The sequence below is a fragment of the Anguilla anguilla genome, chromosome 1, assembly GCF_013347855.1.
Source record: "Anguilla anguilla isolate fAngAng1 chromosome 1, fAngAng1.pri, whole genome shotgun sequence".
Taxonomy (NCBI): domain Eukaryota; kingdom Metazoa; phylum Chordata; class Actinopteri; order Anguilliformes; family Anguillidae; genus Anguilla; species Anguilla anguilla.
In genome coordinates, this window is record NC_049201.1 from 53,029,709 (window position 1) to 53,055,316 (window position 25,608).

The window sequence follows — 25,608 nt, forward strand, 5'->3', positions numbered from 1 at the left end:
ATATTTTCACAGTGTACTTCAGCTTGGGGCAGGCTCAACCACAGATAAATACAGAGGAAAATTACATAATCAAAAAACTAAGTAAACAATCAAATAAACTAACAACATATAGTCAATGTAAAGCAAAAATACAAGACAGCACTTCCTAAAACATATCTATTGCTAAAACAATTATGATACAATAGACCGGAGGTACCTGTGGAGAGAATAACAGTTCAGACTCCGCACTGCGTTTGAGCCAATATTTGCTTTAAATCTGAGCACCGAGCTCATAGCCGTTGGTCTATGTGAAGACGCACACATACGCACACGGTGGTTTAGACCAGAACGTGCCCAGAACACTATTTTTTAAAATAACATAGATTAGACAGTCCTCCCTCCTTTTGTCAAACCACAGAGGGGGCCATGGCAGGAATCAAACCCCCAGCCATGAGGGGAAAATTTACGTACCAGCTGAGGGTAGGCTGCCCTTCGAACTACACCACTCTTCTAACCTCACGAGCAGAATACATTTGTCATAGCCTTTCAATAGCCGTGATGGGGATTCGCTTGTAAGGTTATGCAATGTGTGCACACCCTGCCTGGCTAGAATACAGAGGCACAGCACAGAAAGAGGGGTGAAGGGGCCAAACGAACAGAACTCCACAGGCTGAAGCAGGACCAAAATCTGACCTCCGATTCCTGACCCCTGACCTTTCACTGACGAGGGCGATGTCTGGGACAATTGAGACAGTTATTAAAGAAACCGCAGCGGGGGTTTTTTCATAAAACTGGTTCCTTTAGACTAATTTCATTTTATTTAAAAAATAAAATAAAATCTAAATTATAATTTAAACTGTGACTCATTTCATTTTATTTTTTTAAATCTACATTATAATTTACACTCACCCAAGGAGGCCTTCATGTCTGAAGGACTGATTAAAAGCCCCAGTCTGGTGCATTTTATGCAGCCTTGTTAATCTTCTCTTCACCTTTGAAGCACCACTGGCTCCTGTGATCTGACCCCCCCAGTCTCTCACCACCTCTGACACTGGGCAGTGATGGAGGGTGAGAGGTCATGGACAGGGAGGCCTGTCCCAGTAGTGTGTGAGCGTGCGCGTGTGTATGCATGTGAATTTGTGTGTGCGTGCCTATCTGTCGGCATGTGAAGGTCTTGACATTAAGGCATGTCTGCTTGTCTGAGACACATTATAAAATGTGTGACTGGGAAAGTGAATTATGTTGTACTGAATGGGCAAATAGAAATCTCTGTCATTTTTTTATTGTAATCAACTCTCATATGGTACCACGGCTCTCAATGAATGATACATTATTTTAGATCTAGTGTACAAAGGAAATTATAATAATAATAACTGTTCTATACACTCCATATTTAAATGCAAAATGTAAAATGTGAACATGGCCTGATCACAGACTTTTTCCATGAATCTGTAGATTCATCTATTTGCTGTATCTACCACAAACCTCAAGTACTACCAAAATCCTTTCAGATACTTTGAGCATTTGATTGAGCCTGCCTGGAGTGCCAGATGGGTGGGTTTGGACTTTTTCCGTCAGTCTTATTCCACTGTATCAGACAAGCTCAGTCAAGAACAGCTAAAGCATTGGAAAGGACTTCAGTGCATATTTAATCCAGGCCTGATTTACAGTGCATTAAATATCTTCCCAACAAATCAGTAAATTATTGTTGTTATTGTCTTTTAATTATATTGCGCACATTTTGAACAAGTCACTTTTACTTTTGGACAAGTTAAAAACAAGCACCTGGACAGCTGCTCCCAGAGGTTTAATGTGGATGTCTGATGTGTTTATGTGTGTACATGGGTATGTCTACATGCATTTGCATGTCAGCATGTGTATATATTTATATATGCAGGCCCACAAATAAGCAGGGAGAGCTTTCAGGGGCCCTGCTACTGGATAGAGTCAGACAGAGGACAACAATTGAATCAATTAAACAACCCTCTCCCCAAGTCCTCAATGACAACCACCCAACACCCCTCCCCCCAAGGTCCACAATGCTTAGGGCCCCTAGGATGTTAGCCATGGATAGATAAAGGGCCCAAATATGAGTGTGTGCATGTGTGTGTGTGTGTGTGTGTGTGAGAGAGAGAGTGTGTGTAAGTGTGCGTAAGAGTGTGTGTATATGTGTGTGTGCACGTGTATGTCTGTGTTTGTGTGCGTGTTTCTGTTTGTCTGTGTGTGTGTGTGTGTGTGTGTGTGTGTGTGTGTGTGTGTGAACAGATGAGGAGTCTGGATGGACCGGAGCTCAGGGAACAGTCAGAACCAAGTCAGAATATCTCGGATGGTTGAATGTCTGGAGGAGCTGCTGTGGGTGTCAACTCCTCCATTTAGAAACTAGAAAAAGGGAAGGAGAGAAGGAGTAAAAAAAAAAAAAACATTTTATCCTGCTGTGCTGCACAAACACGACTACTGACCCAAAAAACACATCACAGAGAGAGAGCGGTACACCTATTGACCCATCAGAACACAAATACAGACCAGCCCATGACTGCGTACGTTCACTGCTAGAACACAAACACAGACTGACCCAAAACCACACAAATACCCCCAGAGGGAGCCACTCACAGCTACTGATCCAACACCTCTTCAAACATACCCAAGAGCAAAACCACCAATAACCCAACAATACCACCGCCAAGAAAAACGCTGACCCAACAGAAGCCCAGCGGTTTGATCCAGAGACAGTACAGACCATTGCCTGCATATTACTAATTAGCAGTAACAAATTACAAAAGCATTACTGTTGGAGGAATATGTGTCCATTTTCTCAGAGTAATTGCTTAACAGCTACCATTGCGGGTGATTGTGAAAACTTTGCTGTCAGGGACAGTACATCTTCTCCATCAGAGAACTGCCAGAGGCAGTGATTGAACCGAAGAAAAAAAAACCTCACAACGTGATGTCATCTCTTCCTGAAGATCTGTACAGTGGACTTCAGAAAGCTTTCAGACTGAGGAGTTAATATGAGGCTGTGACAAAGATGAGCAGCCATCTGACTATGATCTCCCCCGGCCACACACACATACACACACCTCCTGGGTTTTGGGCTTCAGGGGGAGATGACAGCGAGTGTATTTCTTTCGTGTTGTTACTGATTACATAACCTGGCCATAGTAGACAGGCTCGAATCCTCGCCCCGTAGAAACCATCCCACTGTGGCCCCTTTACACCCAAAAAACAAGGCCCACCTACCCCCTTTCCAGGCACCCACCCACAAACACTCCTTATTTTCACAAAATAAAAAAGACGGATGTGAAACTGACTCTGCATCAGCCATTAAGCCATGAAGAATCAGCAACACAAGAGAATCTCACTGGGATTGTGTCTCTTGGACTGATGTTGAGCAGATGTTGGCCACATTTCCTGACACACATCTTTATGTGGACCCCTCACTCTTCCTATTCATTTAGCCCACTTTGCCAGCCCATCACTGCACAGTCAATCTGTGCAACATCTTGAGCAGCTCTGACCCAAAAGCTTCCTGCTGCAGCAAAACCAGCCAACAGGTGATGTCATCATTACTGGCACACCCTCCAATGGCAATAATAGCATCTTGAATTGTGGGAAAAACACAATTTCTGAAAAGAGAAAATTGACCTTTTTTGAAATCCAATGCTTGGACTGTATACCATGGGACTCCCATGCGACCTATGTAGTTGACACAGGGTTGGGTAGTGCTCTTAAATTGACTAATTGAGCTATTTACAATTTTAATAATGCATTTCTTCTGAAGTGCTTATGTGAAATATAAATCAGACACCGGGTGGCTTGTGTTTACAGGGCCAAACAAAATATGTTCTCAGTGGGATTTGATGGGAATTCTAGAAAATGCTGATTTTCCTTCCAGTGTCAGTAAATCTTTTGCTTAGGCAAACAAGTTTTGCAATCCAACTGAACTGCACTTCAATGCAATAACCTAATGAACAACGCGCATGAAATGCACAGAGTAACTCTTGCTGCAGCCGGCCATTGGTCAGCCTCAGCAACCACACATTCTCATATTCAACCAATCACATGCTCCCATCCCTACATTTTCTCAAACTCAACCTATCAAATGCGCACTTCGCTAATGGATTTTCATATTTCTCCTGTTTTGTATCCGGATACTTGTTTAATAGGTTAATGCACACTGGTGCATACACAGACATACCTAAAGCAGATCCATTCAACCAATCCTACACAGCTGCCTGTTAAACACATTCAGTCCCTATAAATTTAATAGTGTATAGCAGTGGCATAACTGTGGGGCAATGGGCGAGCAGTCAGTGTTCAGGGCAAAGCTCAGAGTGGCAGTGTAGACCAGCAGTTAGAGTGGCAGTGGAGCCGAGTGGCTTGCGGCTGAGGTTGAATTGCTTCAGTGTAATTAGTGCAGGTTTCCAGGGTGTGGCTCCGTCTTTATTGGGTAACATCAATAAGACTTCAAAGCAGCACAGCAGGGAGAAACTCCAAGCTCCTGTAGAGCCAGCTAGCTATGTCTAAAAATAAGTAAGCTAATGGAAAAGTCTGCATCAAACTGCTAAACCTGAATCAGGACTGCGCTCGCTGACATAGCAAAGCGTTGAGCTAGAATAGGATGGGGAGGGAAGTTTGGATGAGCGGGTGGAATTCACTCTCAGCTGGACAAACACAGTCCCTGCACGAGACTGATTCCTTGGACACCAGGCAGGGGCAATACATCACCTCTCTTCAGATTCCCCGGAAAGAGAACCACCCCAAGACAGCACGCTATTCCACAAATGCGAGGGGCCACAGGCGTGAGAAATACTGCAGCCTGGGGTGATTGCGGCAGCCTTCTCCACTAAACTCACGGAGCCAGAAAAACCCTTCTCTAACCTCTGAAAGCTGCTCTCATCTCAACCCGAGAGGGATCCAAAGCAAGCAGGCCAAACATGCCTTTGGACCTTTTCATGTGACAGCCTTCTGATTAATAATAGACTTTCTCCTTGTGAAAGTTCAATCTTTTGCTCTCACTTCTCTTTGAGCTTTCCCCCTGGCCACTCAGTGTGAGCTCTCTCAGTTCAGTTCAATTCAAATGAAACTTTACTGGCACATCAAATATACAGTAATTATATTCTGTTATATAGATGTATATATCAGTATAACCTTGTATTTTCAATACAAATATACATATGAAATTTATTTATTCTGTTATCTACAAGTGCTCTTTTTCTCTCCTGTGTGTGAGCTCTCCTTCGTTCTCTCTCCTGTGAGCTCTCTCTCTCCTGTCTGTGAGTTCTCTCCCTCTTTCTCTCTCCTGTCTGTGAGCTCTCTCTTTCTCTCTCCTGTCTGTGAGCTCTCCTTCTTTCTCTCTCCTGTGAGCTCTCTCTCTCCTGTCTGTGAGTTCTCTCCCTCTTTCTCTCTCCTGTCTGTGAGCTCTCTCCTTCTTTCTCTCTCTTGTCTGTGTAGGCTCAGACTGGGCTGGGAGTCAGGTTACACAATCTCACATAACTATACAGGAAAGTCCCCCTTTTCAAATCACTCTGCTAATTGAACCAGTGGGGATGTAGACCTCAAGTGTGCAGATACGTTTCAGCCAAGCCAAAATATTTTAGTCCAATAATTACCGAATACGAGATCATAACATTTTGGCAACAAAACAGCAGGACTGCGGTGTGTGGAATTGTAAAGAAAGAGGCTGCCATTTCGCTGAAAGCATCAGTCTCTTGTTTAAATCTGATGATTATGCAACGATAAATTACCACATTAAAAAAATGAGTGAGTCTGGGACAGCATTGCACCACATGGGCAAATTCTGCTCATTCTTTCCAGTGGTTCACATTTTTGCAGGACTAAACTCATTCTCCTGCACTTTAAAGACAAGGCAAGGCAACATTTCTGGATCATTTAATATCACACAAGCAACTGTGATGTACAGTCCACTGTGTTTCACTCGTCTAATTTAAAAGCTATAGATTTATAGATTCAGTGCTTTATTCCATCACATTTATGGAATAAAGCAATTCTAGGCATGAGTATTAAGTACGCTGATATTCCACTCCAATCACCTTTGTAAAAATTCTTCCTCTTAACAAGTTCCATGTGCCTCCATTGTCATGTAGTATAACTTAGTTATCATACTGGCTTGCTGCCTTCCTGACAAACACTCTCTTAAGAAAATAGGCAGTATAGGACCATCGGGAGGTACACGCATTGATGCTGTGATATTTTCCTTCTCCATTTTCCTTCTTTTCTCACATCCTGAGTTCACAAAGCCTTGGCTCAAGTCACACAAGTGAAGTAGTCTGATCTACAGTACAAGTAGAGGAAAAACAATAATTAATCATTGTGGGCAAAAATAACATTTGCTCACTAGTTCCTGTGTACGTGGTCATTAACATGATTTTCACAAACATAAATGCATAGGGGACCAGGTCAACACTGAAAGAAGGATAGAGAGATCTAATTCATATCAGGGACACTGAAGAGTTCAGGCACAGCTTATATTACAGGTTTGAAATAGAGCCTGACCACACCCTCCTGCAGTTCAGTTCTGGGCCAAGAGGCCCACTGTTCATGAAAAAAAAGCAATGTCACTTTTGATTTTGACCAGTTGCAATCCTGAGAGGCAGATCTCACCATCCATACGGCTCATTGATATTACAGTCAGAGCTTGGTCAGCACCACACTGAGCCTGATGGACTGTTAGTCGGCCAAATTATGCTTGATTACAACTAGCTTGATTACTACATTAGGCCTAACCACAATCCATACCAAGCCAACTACACTAACCTAACCAAGACCCACATTACACCATACTACAGTAAGCATCTACAACATTATGCCTAACAACAACAATAGGCATAACCATAAACCACACCTACCCTGACTAACACACAAGGCCTAACCACGAACATACTGTGCCTAGCCTAATTACTACACTAGTCTAACCAAGACCCGCATTATACCATACTACACTAACCATATACCGCACCATGCTTGGTAACCATATCAGGCCTAACTATGGACACTCCTAGCCTGATTACTACACTATTCTAACTACAGCTTGCATCGCACCATTCCACACTGAACAGGGTTACCTAGTTAGGCTAATACGATCACGTTAGTTTTTATTTGGCAAGATTGTTTTTGTCTGATTCTGATTAGGCAAATGTGATTTCAGTGCTAGTTTTTACTTGGCAGGATTGTTTGTTTGTTTGCTGAACAGGTTACCCTACAGGGTTGGAGTCCTGATCTATGTGGTCACTTCTGGCACTACGATCTTTGCTTCACTCTAGTGTGTTTCTTTTGCACCTCTGCACCTTGAACTAATGCACTTGTTGTACGTCGCTCTGGATAAGAGCGTCTGTTAAATGCCCGTAATGTAATGTAACATGATGCACACTTAGCTTGATTACTACACTAGGCCTAATCACAAATTACACATAGCCTGATTACTACACTAGGTCTAAACATTAACCACATCTAGGCTGAATCTGAATCAAAAATTGAAGCTGCATAAGACACACATCAAGTCCCAGATTCCTTTGTAATGCCATACCCAGGGGGGTTGGGAATGGGTGTCAACTTCTATTATGACTATTTAGAATTTAAATCCCCACAGTTTTGGCATTTAACACAACTACTGTTTAACCTCTGGGTATGACATAATGTTATTAGAAAATTCCACTCTGGTGTATTCGGGAGCTTCAAGCCAGGAGCTTCTCACTCCGGTCACTGCTCCAGGTCAACGCATTGTCTCCTGATGGGAGATTACTGAATGATTCTGGCAATATAACAGTATATAACAGTCACAGTAATGTGGGTGGTCTGCACTGCACGTTTACAAGAATTAAAGGTAAAGAATGAAAAATACACTCCCTAAAACACAACAAATAGCACTGACACAACATAATTGCACACACAGTTATTCCGATTCTGAGTCATTCAACTTTTACAGGGATTCCTCCCAAGTTTATATACAATTTATATGTGTTTATATGCTATTAATAGATACAGTTCAGGCAGTAAAGACAGTGAGAATCAGGAAATGTTTTGTCAATACAGTATGAGTAATTCAAGCTTATTTTCATTTGAACAAACAATTCCCCACTTTTTTTTGTTTTTTTGTTGCCAAATTCCATTTTCCCACAACTTAATGTAGTGTGGGAATTCAATGAAAACAACCCACAGTCTAAATTATTGGAACTAGGGCTTTTAAAAAGTCCCAAAGCTCATATTTATTCAGGCATCATTGTAGGCATTATTGCATCAGCTAAAAGTCTGAAGCAAAAGAAAAAATTAAATTACATCTCAGAGGTAATCTTTACGATATAGCCTAACACAACATGAAATTCACAGAAATGAGCTATAGCCTACTTCAGATGGGCTGTCATGATGAAAATGTTTGCAGGGTTAAACAATAGAGTTGAAGTGAATTTTATAGGCACTTGATGATGGCAATTTAAACTATTTGCCACACCTTCCCTAAGCCTTTCCACAACAGTTGCTTTATTCACACCCAAACATGGACTACTTTAATCTTCTTCATGTGTTTATGTTAACAAGACTGTGCAGCAGAGGTGAACCTAATGTTGGGTTTTGATTTACGGCCTTGTGGGGATGAGGTGAACACTGTGTTGAGTTTAGATGAGCACTCTTGTGGAGCTGCAGTATGTACAGTCTTCAGCCACACAGCTGGCCAGGACAAATGAGCTGAAGGGAGGGTAAACACAATAGAGCAGAACTGGACACTAACATCCCCTCAGTGGGGTAAAGAGCTCATACTCAAGCAGATATGTCTGGAAACATCCCAGGAACACAGCACAGACAGGAATGAGCTGTTTCTGTCTGAGAACACAAGCAGTACCATTCAGGCAGGGCTATGTGTGTGTGCATGTGTGTGTTCCAGCAGCTGTTCATTACTCTAAAAACCTATGCTTGTATTAAGCATTTTATAAATAAAATTTAAATAAAATTAACTGAAACTATAGATATAATATTATATCTCTTCTCTATTTTCTGTAATACTTTCCAAAAATGCATAAACATCTAAATGCATGTGGACTATTTGCTAACTTAATTTCACTGTTATTCAACATTTTGTTAATCAAATAAAGCAACTGATAAAGCAACTGGTTAACTCACCTCACTTAGTTTCTAAGATCTAGTTTGCTGGAAATCACCATAACCAGCAGAATGTGGCTCTCCAGGGGCCTGACTCCTCCCCTAAGGTTCTGCCCTATGAAAAGAACCCGTTGAAAACCTGAGTTGTGCCCAAAAACTACAGGCCTGATGATGAACCACTATGACACAACAGCCATCAGTTTCTGTAGCCTCAAACGCTGCCAAAGAAAAAAGCCAACTTGCCCAGAGATTCTGACACAATCGGGCAAAAGAATCTTCGGCTTGGACATCTCACTCTAATCCTGAAACCCAAGTACCCCGAAAAGCACCCCGCAATGCACGGCTCACATGCATAATCTCATCTTGTGACCACAGCCCTAACTAAGGCGCACTGCATGAGCAGTTCCATGGTTTTGATAAACATCTTGTCTTTGCTACAGTTCCTGGAGAAGCAGCTGGCTTGGAATTTCAGTTCTGTCCAGAGAAAAAAGCAAGGGAAAAAGAAGCAGACCACTGTGCTAATGTAGTGGAAAAATGTGATCCTAAAGTTTGTGTTTATTTTTCATTTCTGCAATTGCTCCTATTCTCTGTAGGCTACACAGTCCTTTTCTGTAACAGCTGTGGTGAGATACTTTTTTCGGTCCATGCACATGTGTGGAACACACATGTATGTGCGTTAAAGCTCACAGATGCAGGTGAAAGACTTGGGTTATACAGTGGAAACGCTGCAGAAATGTCTCAAAAGGAAACAGTGTGAAACACAGATGTCCCAGGTCCTCAGAAACAAGTATTTTTAAAATGTCCTCAGTAACAGGTCTTTTTTAAATTGTCCTCAGTAACAGGTCTTTTTAAAAACTACAGCTCAGTGGACCAAGACTGGACTCAGTGGACATGCTGAGTGGGAGTGTACACTCCAAACCAGCCACTGCTTCTTATGGGTCTCCAATCCATCTGTTGAGCTGTGTAATTGCTGTGCCAGTGGGCAGCACCATCTAGCTTGCTCTCGCTCGTTTTGCCAGACCTTTAAACACTCCCTAGCTCTACACCAGGAAACTACAGCACAGGTCAACAGTTGTCAGTTGCACCTCTCTTTGTTGCTGCAGTACACTGTATGACTTGTAGTGTGAGAAATCTGCAGCACCTGCAGTCTTTCTTCAGTACCATTACAGATCTGGGGCAAGTGAGGTTGATAAAGATATTTTACATTGTGCTAGCTGTGTGTCTGTGGCAGCTTGGGTTTAAGACAACCATGCAGAGTGCACAAAGGTTCAAGAAAGGCAACAGAGTCACACCAAGATAACCACCCCGAAATAAAGATGTTCCTGGATATCCAGAGATAGACTCTGCCTTTCTCTGCAGCTGCAGAAAGTAGTCCAACCTCATCCTAATCCACTCCAGAGCACTGGAAAGCTATGGAAATACAAACATCTCCAAGGTGTCTGGTATTCAGCAGCATCGCCAAGTCTGTCATAAGTCACCATAGCTTTGCACAGTAACTTCAGCATATTTCTAATGTCTGTTTTTAAAGTACGAGGAGAAAAGTGCAACACTGAACTTTAGCTCTGTGAAAGGGCATATCTTTAACTAAACAACAGTGGGGGGAAAAAGAAACGATTATTTTCCCACATGGAAATCCTCCAGGATTTAAAATATATGGTCAAGCAAAACAAACAACTGAATTCAGCTATGAAATTGGAAAAAAATGTGGTTTAGTTTTAGGTAATACCATACCTGGAATGTGGGTACTACCTTAGATGCATTACTTTGTCACCCTTCCCAGATTATAAACAAGCCACCAAATTACAAAATACCAAAAATTTGGTATACCAAATTCAAGATGTTTCCAGAATCTAATGCCTGTTATCATTCAAGTTTGTGTCATTGTATGTTTAATAACACAACTCAATGTGTGTGCCTCCAAGTTTTCAATTATAAAATTGGTGCAGATTCTAGCCTCAAAATCAGAACATAATAATATAAAAACATCAGAATATTTAATGATAAAAATAGGCCTTTTGGCCCAGTAAAACTCATCATTTTGCCTATTATAAACACAGCATCGGTAGTAAACAAAGTACGGTGTCATGCAAGGTCTTGAACACTCAAAGGGCCTCCACTTCTGCTATATGGTCTGGCAGTCTACTCCAAGAAAATTTATCAAACAAAGCACAGGCCCAACTCCTATTTCATGCACTTAAATGGGTTAAACATCCCCCCAAGTATCTTTAAAATCATTTCTGAATAGAATGGTCTTTTTCTGCGGTTGGTCCTCTTCTGCTCTCCCTTCCCCTAACACCTTCACTAAGGAGGTGGGGGATTGTACATGAAAAGGATTGCAGAGGGGAATTGTCTTTGTACCCGAAATATACAGGCAGCTCAAGCTGCGATCCCATTGTGGTCGCTGCCAGCTCTGTGTGTGGCCAGGGGCTCGTGCTCCAATGAAAACACTGCAGCTTCTGTGTCGAGCTATTATCGCTCCTCAAATATACGCTCCTTGTGAACATTAAACAGAGGCATCAGAGAGTCATCATCACTACGTATATATGTTTTTTTTTCCAGTGATGCCTGGCACAATTACCTAATCATCCTCCATTTTAACCAATTTAGAGATGAAAGAGCCCTTAGTTTAGCAGAGATGCTACAGGACTTAAGTCTAGTGTGTTTAAGCCTGACTTGTTACAATTCCTCTGACCCAATTTCAAAGCAAATACTCAAAGAACAAATAAGTGCCCTGTCTGCATGGGAGGACACAAAACCAAGGTCTGTACATTCCCTTTCTAACCTCTTCCTGTGTTGCCGTGGTGAAAAAGTTTAGGTTCTTCACAGGTTCCTAGAGGGCTTGAGAGCTTGTTAGGTAGTGTGTGACTAATGGGCACTCCTGAAAGAGTTCTGTGTGTAAGATAAGAGTGATTGACCTCTGACCCCTGTTTCAGGATGCAGCCTTGTTGTGCTTAGACTGAACGAGGCAGATTACAGGCTATAAGTGGGTAGGAGGGTGCGGAAGGCCCTTCCTCAACACTACGCTCTTTATAGGGGAGAGGCAGCGATTAAAGCACTAATCTCAGCCTTTATCTCAGCGTGGTGGTCCAGACAGGGTTTCATTACAGCTCCTTTACTGTGCCTGTGTGTGTGGCCTTGCCCATGTGTGTATGAGTGTATGTGCCTGTTCGTTTGTGCATGTGTGCATGTGTTTTCACATTTGTTGATGTGCATGTGTGTATGTATGTGTGATTGTGTGTGTGCACAAGTGTGTGGGTGTGTGCATTGTCTTTGTGTATGTATTCATATACACTACAGGCCAAAATTATTAGGTCACCTGTTTATTTTATTTTTTACTTTAGCTAGAGAAAACATCAGTTAATATGTGCACATTTATGAAATAACTAACCAAAGTACAAAATTTTTTTTTCCAGTTTCCACCCACCATAACACAAAAAAATAATTTCTACTTGAAAATCTTAGACACAACTTTTCTTCCAATTAAATATATTATTGTAAGTCAATCCAATCATTTTGCAAAGTGGAAGGAGGAGGGGTGGGAGGGAGGTAAAGGGGCAATGAAATCTTATCTATTTGAAGTTTTTTTTTTTTTTTAAGCCTAGTAGGTAGCCAAATACCTTTAGTTTGTAGTGCAAGTAAAACAGGCATTAAGTTGCAAGAAATATGGCAAAAAAAGGAGTTAGGGTTAGATGTAAGTAAACATTGTGGCAAAAAGGTTATTCCCAGTGAGAAATGGCAAAGAATCTTAGAATTTCCAGGTGCAGTGTTCAGTACAGGTTCCATTTGATGGGCAGTAATGTTAACAGAAGACCAGGAAGATCAAGAGGCAGAAGACAAACATCTTGTGTTGTCTAGCAAGAGAAATCGTCGTAAAACTACACCACCACTACCAGAAGAACTCAATGCAACTACAAAGAAACCAGTTCTCCTGACTACAACTGCTGGTCCAAAGTAATGTGTATGAGCAAAAAAGTCCTTACTGTGCACTGTTAACAAGAAAACAAAGACCTCAGTGGGCCAAGCACCATTAACAGTGGACCAAAAAGACTGGGAAAAGGCAGATCCACATCCTGCTAAACCAGCAAATCATAGTTTCGGTTTCACTGTTGTCAGGAGAACTGGGTTCTCTCTATTGTACTGTGTTATTACAGGTAGAAATTTAAAAAAGATTATGCTTTGGTTTGTTATTCAACAAAGGTGCATATATTAACTGCATTCTTCTCAACCCAAAATTAAAAAAAACAAAAAAAACACAGGAGGCCTAGTACTTTTGGCCTGCACTGTATGTGTGTTCACATGTGTTCATATGTATGTGTGTACACGTTTGTGCATGGTTGTGGGCGTGTGCATGTTTATGTGTCAGCATGTGTACCTGCGTGTATGTGCATACCTGTACTTGTCCATGTATATTTACGTACGTGTGTGTGCATGGACATGCATATTTGTGTTTAAGAACAGTAAAGTAGGAGAGCTCTGCAGCACCAAGCTTGCTGAACACACATGTGCCATGGCTCTGGCAACCTGCCCTGATCTATTGCATTGTGGCCAGATTTGGGGATACAAAATTCCTCCTCCACTGCAATGCCAGAGGTAGAGAGCATTCTCAGAATATTTTCCACAAATTTCCAAGTTTTGGGGTCTGTGGAAGGCAATATAATACAGAAAAAACACTGAGATTTCCGCTCTTTAACGAGTGATCATTTACAATAAAATTATATTGCCATCATAAGTGGATTTGAACTCCCTATTCAGTTTAGCTGTCTGTTTATAGCATGTTCTAAGCAAAGCCATTACTTCTTAAATAACTCAGCTTGAGAGAGAGCTCCCCACAGCTCAGTAATCAGCTCCTACAATACATTTCTTACTTGCATGGGGAAAATCCTATTATTCAGAGCAACCAACACAGCTTAAAATTTTACATCCTCTACTCATACAGCTGAATATTTTACTGATGCAATTCAGGTTAAGTACACTGCCTTGTGCAAGGGTACAATTCCCTAAGTGGGAACTCCAGTTCTGTCTGATACAGCTGTTAAGCAGAAAGGAAAGCTGCACCACAGGGAACTGAAATAACATTATCTCTCCGTAGGACTGAAATAATACTCCCAATGTATTACTATTAGTCCCATGCCTTACTAGAAGAGGGTTTATGCAATTGTTACTGGCTTCCTGTTAGTGATTTGGCACACTAACCAGGATCTAAGTAAGACCTAGATGGTTCCGACTACAACACATTGGTGGTGATATTTCCATTCTTGTGGCCCCATGCATGCAGCTGCAGCTGTAAAGATGTTTCTGCAGGGCAGGTTAGTCTCTCCATGTTACTGGCGCTAGTCTTCTTGCTGTGAGCTGGAATGTGATGCAATCTCCTTTCAGGGCAGAAACAGGGTAAAAGTGTGAATGTTTTTGCTCCACAGATAGTCATCTGTGTAAACTGGCTCACCTCATCACTCAGAAGTGATGCCCTGAAATATACAGGAACATTTACAGCACAGCCAGTTATGATTGTGTAGGTCTGTGTGCGTGCGTGTGTGTGTGCGTGTGTGTGTGTGTGCACGTGCGCATGTGATGTGTGTAAACGTGTTCACCTCACCTGGGTCTCCTGAAGGTGAGTCCATACTGCTGGCAGGCCAGCCCTACAGTAGGAGTGTAAACTATGGGCATGAAGCGCTCTATGTCTGAGGTCAGAACCCTGTAGAACAGCTTCTCGTTGCGGTCCTGCAGTCCCATCAGGAGGACATATCTGAGAGACAGAGAGGGAAAAAAGTCAGGAAGATGTGCATCAAAGACAGCGGACAAACACCCCGCATCAAATTGTAGAGCTGGCTCAGAGACACATGCTAACTGTACATGCCTACAGTAGCCTAATAGTGTAACCTTTGATCCCTTTCAAAAAAGGATACTATAATGTTGTGAATTAAGAGTAAACTACAGTGTTAAGCACAACATATCCTAACTTAACACCCTGGTGGGGAAATGGTGGTGGTGCTGGAAATGGCTTTTTTTTGGGGGTTGGGGGGTTAGGTCACTTTTTTGTCATTTGGTTTACAAAACATACCATCTACCCCTTGCTATTCACATTTTTCTGTAATTATTACTGCCATTGCTATCGGTTCCTATTTGTATCATACGCTGAGAAAAAAGGAGAAGTAGAGAATCATGGTGTATTGCATGGGGGCTTGGGGGTGCGGCTTATAACATGCCATGCATTTTACTCCTTGCTATCAAATAAAACATCTGTCACAAAGAAAAATATACAGGCCGGTTGTCGAAATGATGAATGTTTTAGTAAGCAGAAAGTGTCTTATATCACAACTCTCCCACACTTTCCTCAAGAGACTTCTCTCCCAGCTCCTCACAGCATCTGTATTTAACCATAGACATGTGTGAGCTGATCCAACATTAACACCCAAGAGTCCTGTGCATAGGGGGTGGGCCCAAAACTCTCAGATGTGAACACAGAAGGAGAGGCATACAAGGTTTCTGTGGGTTAAATTACCAACTGCACAGAACATATACATAGGCAATATATCATCTTCTGGGAATTTTGAAAAGAGCATTTTAAAGGGGGGCCAAGATGTACAGTAAATATTGAGAAATGAACACACAAACAGCAGGGGTCCAGTGGCTGACAGGACAAAATGAGAGCTTAAAGTGGAGTGCCCTTGCATTAAAAATATGGGACCTCAAATACCATGGGATTGAGCATGGGAATATAATGTTCCCACCAGGCCAAGTTGATGTTTTGCTATTGGCATGACAACAATTCCCAGTCCCGCCCAATCAACCCAACCCCCCAAGGCAGAGCTGACAGGACTCCTCGGGACTTGCCTCCTCCCCAACCTGCAAGTTCCACCTTCGGCCTACACCATAGTAACAAAGAGAGCATCTCAATCAGCACCATGGCAATGGATGCTGGGTTCTCCCTACCACTCCCCTGCGCCTATATTAACAAAGGCGATGCATTATGTGGTGTGGTTGCAGGGGGAGAGGAAGAGAGAGAGAGACAGAAAGAGAGAGAGAGTGGTGTGGCTGCAGGGGACAGAGAGAGAGAGAGAGAGAGAGACACAAATTGTACTTTTGACATTTTTACATCAGAGGAGGTATGTGTGTGTGTGTTGTATGAAACTGCACAAAATCTTGATTTTTTAACTGATTTCCTAAAGGCTTCCATCCAACAAGCCCTTCACATTTTTAGTTCTTTCACATTTTTACGTCACTTGGCACTTGCGACTGCACTTTCAGTCAACAGTCACAACACACCCAGTGCTTTTCATTCAAAGCACATTCACGCCCTTCAGTCTTAAAGAGAATGAGAATTATAACTTTTTGAAGTTATTGATCAAAGCTGTCACAGAGACTCAGGGAGTGAACAGTGCCATTAACTCACAGACTCCTCAAGCCTGTCATTTAGAACACAAGAAACAACCTTCCGAGTAATGAAGTTCTCAAAGAGTGGGTGTGTGCAAATAAGTGCGTGCTCTGAATCCTATATTATTTTAGTTCAAATGAATGCTCCACTTTGTAATCCAACATGTGATTGAGTGAATGTGTGATCATGAAGGACAGGCTGAATGAATGAGTGAGAGCACTCATACATCTATCAACTAACAAACTGACTGAATGAATGAAAGCAGAAAGAGAAAACTAAGGGGCAGAAATGAATGGAGATGAGAGGAAAGGGGAAGAGGAGGAGTGAGAGAGAACCTGTGAATGAAGGCTGCAGTGATGAAGGACCCCCCCCCCTGGAAAACAAACCCCAGTAAACATTTCCAGATGTGAGTCCTCAGCCTGGAAACCTGCCCTTCCAGCAGAGTCGGTATCAAAGGTCGATAACATCCCAGCATGCCGAGCGATTCCTCAGGCCAGGCCAGAAGCAGAACCCCACTGAGGCCAGATATTAACACCATGTCTTTCTCAATGATAAGTAAATGAGTTGAGCACTGGCCAAAAATACCGGCTGTGTTGACAATACCATAATGAAAACATAGAGGGAGGGAGGGAGGGGGCAACAAAGAGAGGGAGAGGGAAAGAGAAGGAATGACTCCCTGTATGCTCCTGTCAACACGTTAATGAGAGGGCCGGATCCATTCCACAGACCAAAAGTTCTCACCTGTATGTGTGTGTGTGTTTTTGGGGGGGGGGGGGCTGTAGAGGGTGGGGTCATCTGTGTGTGTGTGTGTGTGTGTATATGTTGAGGGGGGAAGGCTGTAGAGGGTGGGGTCACCTGTATGTGTGTGTGTGTTTGTTGAGGTTGTTGGGGAGGCTCTAGGGGGTGGGATCAACACTGTGTACTGGAATTCAGTATCACCCTTTCCACTCACCTATCCAGATCATCCTTCTTCATCTCATAGTTCCTGAGGACCCGCATCAGCTGGACGTCCTGGCTGAGGAAGCAGGGGGGCAGCAAGCCATGGATGCCCAACTGTAACCTCTCCTCCAGGGAGAAAGCCATGCCCTGCAGGGAGACACTGGTGTTACACCGGAATACCTGTACACCTAAAACCCAACACTATGGGCTCCATTTTCCAGCTGGTGAAAGGCCTGATCAGAGCCGTCGCACATGTGAAGTGGTATTTCTCTCATGGATTTTTATGCGCTATCTGGTCATTTCTTGACTCACTGTGCAGAAAAGTGGGACGAGAGTCAATGCTGGGGGTGTTTCAGTCAAGGTCGGGCAGCAGACTGAAATTATGGTGCAGCTCATTGCACTTTTCAAGTCCGTATAGTCTAAAAATTGCACCCTCATGACCCACCTGCTCAGACCAGGTCTACGCTATAAGTCGCAGCCCATTGTTGGGTGGATTGTTTTTTGGGTCTTTCCCATGAAATGCGTACATGATCACAGCCTATTCAAAAAGTAGATTTTGTGGATCATATGCTGTCCAATTTGGTTTTGATATAAATCCCGCAAGCAGGAAAAATACATACATTTGCATTTATTGTTCATTTTCTCTTTTTTTGATAATTTTAATTCCTGTATTTATTCCTGTTTTGAATAGTGTGTGGTTGTTCTTATGCTGAACTGAGGTCCCGGGGTTACTGTATTCCATTCCATTCCAGCTCAGAACTAAACAAGAATGTCTGGGAAAATATGTATTTCCCAAGGTTCTGGCCGCCATTGACTTCAGATGTTCAGTTACGTGCCCCTTCTAACCAACCACTCACCTATGTGAATTGAAAGGAGGTCCACTCCATTAACATTCAGGTTATGTGCATATGTGCAACACTTGCGCAAGGTGAGTATAAACTTTATAATAGCGTATCTAATCTCATATCAATGTTTCAGTGCCAGTGTGCAAGGTAATAGCTCCTTCTCTACTTGAACTACTTGTCATCAAAGATTGAATCAGTTTGTTGCGTAAAATTGGCTACTAAACGCAAATCCCTTGAATATAAACCTGTTTTGAGGCTTATTTCAAAATATTTTCTTTCAAACTATAAAATCTTGTCACTCCAGAAATATTTTTGAAATATGAAATACAATATTTGCATGCCTCAAACATCTGTCCTGACAACACTGCAGTGATGCATCCAAAGATGTGTGGCATCCGTGACAGCTGATCTAGGATCAGTGGCTTAATGAGGGAGGCGCCTCCTGGGCTCGGACCCTTAACCACAGACCAGAGTGACACCATTCACTGTCTGAGTTCATAGTTTACAGAAAGCCTCGGCCTTGGATCGTTACATTATCTCCAATAACCTGAGCACTTGCAGTACATACCGTATGTAAAGCACATGCATGCACCCATTAGCTGGTTCATCAGAGCAGCAGTAGCTGCAGAATAGAACAATAACACACTTCGAGCCAGAGGTTCCCCCGTTCTGCAGCAGCCTCCTCCACAATATAGCCTAACCATCGCACCACCACTCAGCACAGCGCGTTCTCCTCATGGTTTCTGAGAGCCCCACCCCAGAGCAAACGTGGCAACGTCTCTGTGGGCCGGGGACACGATAAGCTGTATTTTTACTCCTAATAAAAGCAGGCCGAGACGACTCGCTCCCCCACCACTGCCTCGCTGGCTGCCGCTACAGCCGTCTGTGGGAGGGAAATATAGAAGAAAGCTGAGGAGCAGCCCCTCCCAAAACAAATCTACACTCATAGTGCGCGCTTTCAAGTGAGCAACACTTTTTTTTTTTATCTGCTTCTGTGAAGAGGCTTGGCCATAAAAGTCCATGAGACTGTAGAAGTACAAACTGAGGCTGTGAATTAGGAAAGCATACGATGCAATAAAACCCAGTCTTCTGTGACATAAAATAAATTACCAATGCTGACCGCCGATAAATGTTTAAGAAGTTAATGCAGAAACCGCAGATAATGTCTGGCGTTTGCTCACACTGTTGACCACACATTCTGAGACTCTGGGGAGAGTGGCACCAAATCTCAGCCGTACGGATTCCCAGCGATGCAGATGCACAGTGCAGCATGTTATCTCTTTAAGCAGCATCACAGAAAGTACCACCCTGCCAACTCCTTGCCACCCCATCTTCTGGGAGGGGTAAATGTCAATAGTACTAAATCCAGTGACCCTTTCTTTAAGATAAACACATATAACGGCTTTTAACTACATTTAAAGTGCTGTATGATGCAATTGTAAAGCAATATATGGCCTAGATGTTGGAATACTCAGTCATGCCAATTCACAGGTAAATTACATTTATATTAGGCTACATTATAAAGGCTGATATTGTTTATGAGTTAGTATATTACAGCAACATTTATAATGCATTATAACTGTACCATAAGGAAGTGCATTATTCTCCTGAAAGGCCTTTCAACTCATACCACCATTTCTTCGGAAAGGGTGCGGGTTGGACAGCTCTGCATCACCGTGCACTGTTCCACAAATGGAAAACTATACTCTCTAGAATTTCTGTCATTTCCACAGCTGAGAAAGTGCAGCCCACAAGTGCTTTCCAAACGCTCTATTAAGGATTTATAAAACTAGCATGTGTTGGCCCAGCCCAGCCAAGCCTGTCTGGATGTGCAGTGAATTGTGGACAGAAAGACTCAACACTGTAAACACACTGCTGCACGTGGAGCCACGTGGTGAATTATTACTGCATACATCACGCTGAGAGACAGAGATTACACTCACACATGCACACTCACATACTGTATGGGTACACACACTGCAAACACACACATTTTAATATTCACACGCTCATATGGACAATCTATTGAGGCATTACATCACAGTACAAGCTGCTTCGGAGTTACTTGCAGTATCTTTTCATGCTTGAAACCAAAAACCCCAAATATCTGCCATTGTAAATCCCACAGGTGCTTCTCAAAAAATGATTCGATGTCCATAAAAACTGTCTGGGCCAATCAAAAACCTTATAACTGAATTAATATTTTTTTAAATCGCTAAAGTGAACTTTCCCTTTAAGGACTCTGAAAAGCTGGCAGGGCATTCACATTGACCAACGCAAGGCCAGCTTGAATTATAACCTTCTTTAAAATTAAAAGAGAAGATTCTATTTTTCATAAACCACTGGTTACTTCGGGAAAAAATATAAATCTTTCATCATAACCTGGGGATCATGTGAGAACGTTTTACTAAATGTTGGTATATTTTCAAGACTTTTCAATACACAAGAGACTCTCATGTAAATAAATAATATAAAATCTTACACACAGTCTGGCATATATTTTTACCACAGAAGCAGCATATATAAACATTTGCATTACACAGGGACAGCACACACACACACACACACACATGCACACGCATATGGACATGCGTACGCACACACAAGCACACTGAGAGCAGCAGGATTTCTGGCTGTTTAGAAGAGTGCATCTCAACCCCGCTTTAGAGCAGGATGGCAGCAGTTTAATAGTACACTCCCATCTCATTAACACCAATTAATGAGACAGCTCTTCCGGAACTGAAAGCTCCCCACCACTGTAATGGAAATGTGCCCAGTGGAGCAATTAGGTTCTATATCAATGGTGGGCGAGCCTCTGGGAAAGGCCCTTGGCACACAGGTGGGGAGGATGAGTGCTTGGGTTGCGGGAGTGGGCGGCGCTCTGTTCGGACAACACAAAGGCCCCACTGCTGGCAGAGTTGCCGTGGGAACCTGTAGGTAGCTTGGCAACCATCAGCATATGTCAAAGCCTGTCTAATGCCAGCTCAGTGGTTTGGGGAGGTTGTGTATAAATAGCATGTCCCCATCTTTAACTTGAGCCCGCCAACACCAAGAGAAGCCTTTTGGGACCTGCCAATCAATGTCCTCCCTTGTACACTGTGTGAAACACTGAGGGAAAATCTGGCCAGAAAAAGAGTCAAGTGAAGCATAAATAGAGCACACAAGTGAACGGAAGTCATGTGATTTGGACGGTGTTGCACATAAAGGAAATCCAAACAGCCAATGTGGTTTAAAATGCAGTTTGTCAGGCAAACATTTATAGTTACGTTTGGAAATAGGTCTGCGGAGATGCAGCCAAAGGCCAAGTACTAGATAAAGCACTGCAGAACTAAATTGAGTGTTTATCAAACCAGAATCATAATGTTATTGTTAGCACCTACTGGAAAATCTCAGCGCATGCACACACACACACACACACACACACACACACACACACATTTGCACAGAAACACATGCACGCACGCACACACACGCACGCACGCACGCACACACACACACATACACACATGCACACAAGCATGCACACAGACACACATGCACACAAATACACAAATGTACAGACACAGCAGCTGGCCTGTGTTTGTCTGTTTGTTGCTTGCTGAGGGTGACACTGATTGAAGCAAAGCTTGCTGCCTCCATCAGAAAGTCTAAATTGAGTTGAGATGAGGTGAACCACGCGAGAGCACTTTCACCACGTCTGAACTTCTCTCTCCCCGCCCATGGGCCTGGTGACCACAGGTGCCTGTTCCAGGAGCACTACCGCTCACTCCACAGAGAGGCCCTTCCCAAACCGGCAGTTTAGCTAAAAATCACACCACCCTAAGGAACTACCTCATTTGGTCACAGCCATGGGAGAACATGAAAGGCTGGGTTTAAAAAAACACAAAAAAACAAGAAGATAAAAGATTAAAAAACATAAAACAACTGCAATTCCCAACTGCACAGATGAAAGATTTCTTTCCATTCAGCTGGAAATAAACGCCAGGGTTCGGTGAGCGCAGCCACTGCAGGAAGGCCTGCAAAGCACAAACAAGATAACATCAAACTAACATTCTGTCCCTAATCAAAGAGAAATGAGTCCAAAAATGAATACCTCCAAATCATTCAAGCAAAAAGTGACAAGAGGGCAAAAACCCTTCTAGGACAGCATGTTCCAAAAAACTCTAAAATTGCATGGCTGTCCTACAGCATTTAATCGTTCTTGCACTTGGTCAAATAACAATATCCAAATTGCTTCCAACACTCCAACACTCTAATGGCAAAAACTGGATTAAACATAATACTTGTAGTCACCCCACTCACATTTTAGTCCAATCACCATCACTAAAATATAACCACCAACTACTTCCCTACTGTATAAGGCACACAGGTACCAAACAGAGAGTTCTGCAGCCTTGTACCTCTTTATACCTCCTTTATGCATTCTTATTGTGTCATGCATTCTACTTTTTTCTTTCACTTCTCAAGCTTCATTTTATGAATCCAGATTTCACATGCTTAGAGTCTAGCTTTAGTGACAGTGGCCATCAAAATAGTAGATCTTTACATTGGCAGTTTTCACAATTTAATATGTGATTCTGAAATAAGAGAGGAGAGTGATTTCGGTGGGGGTTTGGTTTCCACTGAGCAGGGGAGGAAAATTCTGCATCATAACCAGCAACACACACACTGTATCCCCAATTATTCTTTGAAAGCAAAAAAAGCTCACACTGGAGATATCCGTAAAATATTTTCCAAGAATACATTTGTTTTTCATGCTCTGTCTTCCACAGAACAACCCTGGCCAACCCCAACACTTGCTCAGTCTCCACAAACACAAACCCCACCCCCTGGACATGCTCAGTCAGTCTTCCAGGCCTCCAAGAGGGCCCCACAGGCAGTACCGCAGTGAGAGGATACAATGATTAAAATTCAGATTTTCTGATACAGTGGGAAACACTTTGCCTTCCTTTACACTTCAATGCACTTGTTAAATACATCAGACCATAAATCCACTGGCTTGTGTTCTTTATTTTTCTTTCCTCTATAGCACTCCAAGACCCCAACATATTGGAGAAAAAAACCTTTCCCAGGGAGCAGGACTGGACAAGAAGCACACTGGGGGTTTATCTGTCCAAGCAAAGATTGGAGATAATGAGAGAAAAAAATAATTGCACTCAAATTAAATTATGTTTTACACACACACAAGGGAAAAAAAATAAACCGCTTTTAAACTGCTAATTAAGCAGACTCAACAACCAAATAGTGACAAAAGGTTTGTATTAAAATGACAGCAAAAAAAGTTGGCGTATCTCTGCCTATGATTTTGGCATTTTCTAGCAGTGTGTTTTGGCCGGCATTGACCCTGAGTGGGTTTACCAAACTGCAACAGCTGGAGGAGAGTCTGACTCATTTACCTAACTCTCCCTCTTCCCCTTCTCTCCCCTCGGTTTCTCTCCCCCTTTGTTTTTCTCTGACTCACTCTCCTTCCTCCTCTTCCTCTTGCCCTCTCTGTCCCCCTTTTTCTCTCCCCCACTCCCCGTCTCTCTTCACAGCGAGTATGCAAGAAGGAAGCCGTACTGGGTCCAGTAGGGGAAGGAGAAACCTGAGGTCGCTCCCATTTTATATTAATCCCAGACTGCCCGGCAGCAGCATACAGCACACCAGTGCCTTTTGTTTAATTGATCACGGTGTCCGTCTAGACGCCAAAGAAAATAACCTGAGTGCTCGCTGGCCGTCGTGGCGTTCGCGGCGTGGAGCTGCCGCAGGTCGCGGGACGGGGACGCTGCGCTGAATGCCAATGTGCCATGGCACAAAGACCAGCTGGCACCAAACTCAGACACACCCTGGCTCTTCACGGCCCAGTTACTCGGAGGCCTGGCTGACTTAATCCATGGCACGGATATTTGACCCTCACCCCCGCCCCCCCCTGCTGACATTTAGCCCCAGCGGGCAGAAGGCTCCAGACTTGTCCCATCTGCGGAGGCTCTCTGACATCACGCAGCCTCCCGCACCCCCAGGCGGAGCCCCAGATCTAGAGCAGGATATTTTTGGAGCGTTTGTACAGCCGAGCTGTGGTCTGCCTCTGTGCGGGGTGCAGAGGTGCAGGGCGTGAGAGCAGCAGGGTACGAATGAGCTGGGCTCTCACGCAGTGCCTAATATTGAGAAGCTGTGAGACTGATCACCTGTCTGACCCGCGGTTTAATCAGGGCCCGGGTCTCTCGCCCCCACATCCCACATCCCCACATGCTGCAGAGTCTGTCAGAAGCTGTCAGAATCCCGACAACATTTCCATTCTCTTTCAGACTCTCCCTGTGCCAGGAGAAGGGGGAGGGGGGAGCCAAGAAGGAGCCAAGGCAAACATGGTCTACTCTCCCAGATGGAAGCAAAGGGTGAAGTGTGTGTGTGTGTATGTCTGTGTGGTGTGTGGTGTGTGGTGTGTGGGGCGAAGGGAGCACCAGAAGATATGCAGCTCTATTAGGGATTCTCTGCACAGCCATATTTTACAACTAAGCTTGTGAGTTGTGGTTAGATGTAGAGAGGTTTTGAGGTTTGAGCCAGTGAGTCAATTTCCATTTTTAACCAAATGGTCATCACCACCATGGTTGATCGAAAAGGTTAGGTTTTTTAAACTCGGATGAAAGTTCAACAAACTTGAAGTTTGGCCAACTGTCACTGCTGGTTAGCAACTGGTGTGAACACAGCAATTAGGGCCTGAAAGAAATGAGCAGAGCACTCCACATACAGCCAGCCTATGGAAGGTCATTAAACCCGCAAATTATGGGCTGGTACAGGAAGTGCTCCTTCATGATCATTGGACCTATAATGTGGGTCAAAGGGTCACAGGACAGCATAATTCAACACAAGAGTCATCACAAACTTAATGAAACAGGACACGGTTTTCCAGAATGCATCAGAGACATACTGTCCAATATTCAGCATCTAGAGCTGAACTTCATCATTAGCTGGGATACAGTAAAACACCCTTGTTTATAATTGCGCCTTAAATCTAAAACTTAATTCAGTAAACTACAGGGGACTCCATACTGTATTTGGCAGACAGGTTTATAGAGAAAAGGTATGGCCAAGTTTTTCCAGGAGAAGAAAGGGGTCAGGTGCTAAACTTCCGCCTCTTTACGTTCAGCCATTACTCTTTCCCAGCGTCTGGTTCCAGGCACAATTAAAAGTTACGAGGACAGATGCTTGGGGCTCCATTTTCCGGCCGGCGCATGGCGTGTTGCGAGCCGTCGCGCAGACAAAATGTTATTTTCGTCATGGACTTTGACGCGCACGAGCCCTTTGGTAATTCCATTTGCCAAAGTGGGAGGGGAGCCGCTGCAGGGGGTCAGACGCTGTCCAATTTCTGCTTTGATATTAATTCCAGAA

The 25,608-nt window shown here is 43.3% G+C and overlaps 1 protein-coding gene across 1 annotated transcript in view; it reads right to left on the bottom strand.

Moving 5' to 3' along the window:
- Nucleotides 1–25,608, bottom strand: part of me1 (malic enzyme 1, NADP(+)-dependent, cytosolic) — a 65,916-nt gene that overhangs the window by 23,681 nt on the left and 16,627 nt on the right. Inside the window, exons 2-3 of the mRNA XM_035403112.1 lie at nt 17,412–17,545; nt 14,681–14,830 (exon numbers count right to left, since the gene is read on the bottom strand). Coding sequence (XP_035259003.1) covers nt 14,681–14,830; nt 17,412–17,545 — 284 coding nt within the window. The remainder of the gene's footprint in view (nt 1–14,680; nt 14,831–17,411; nt 17,546–25,608) is intronic.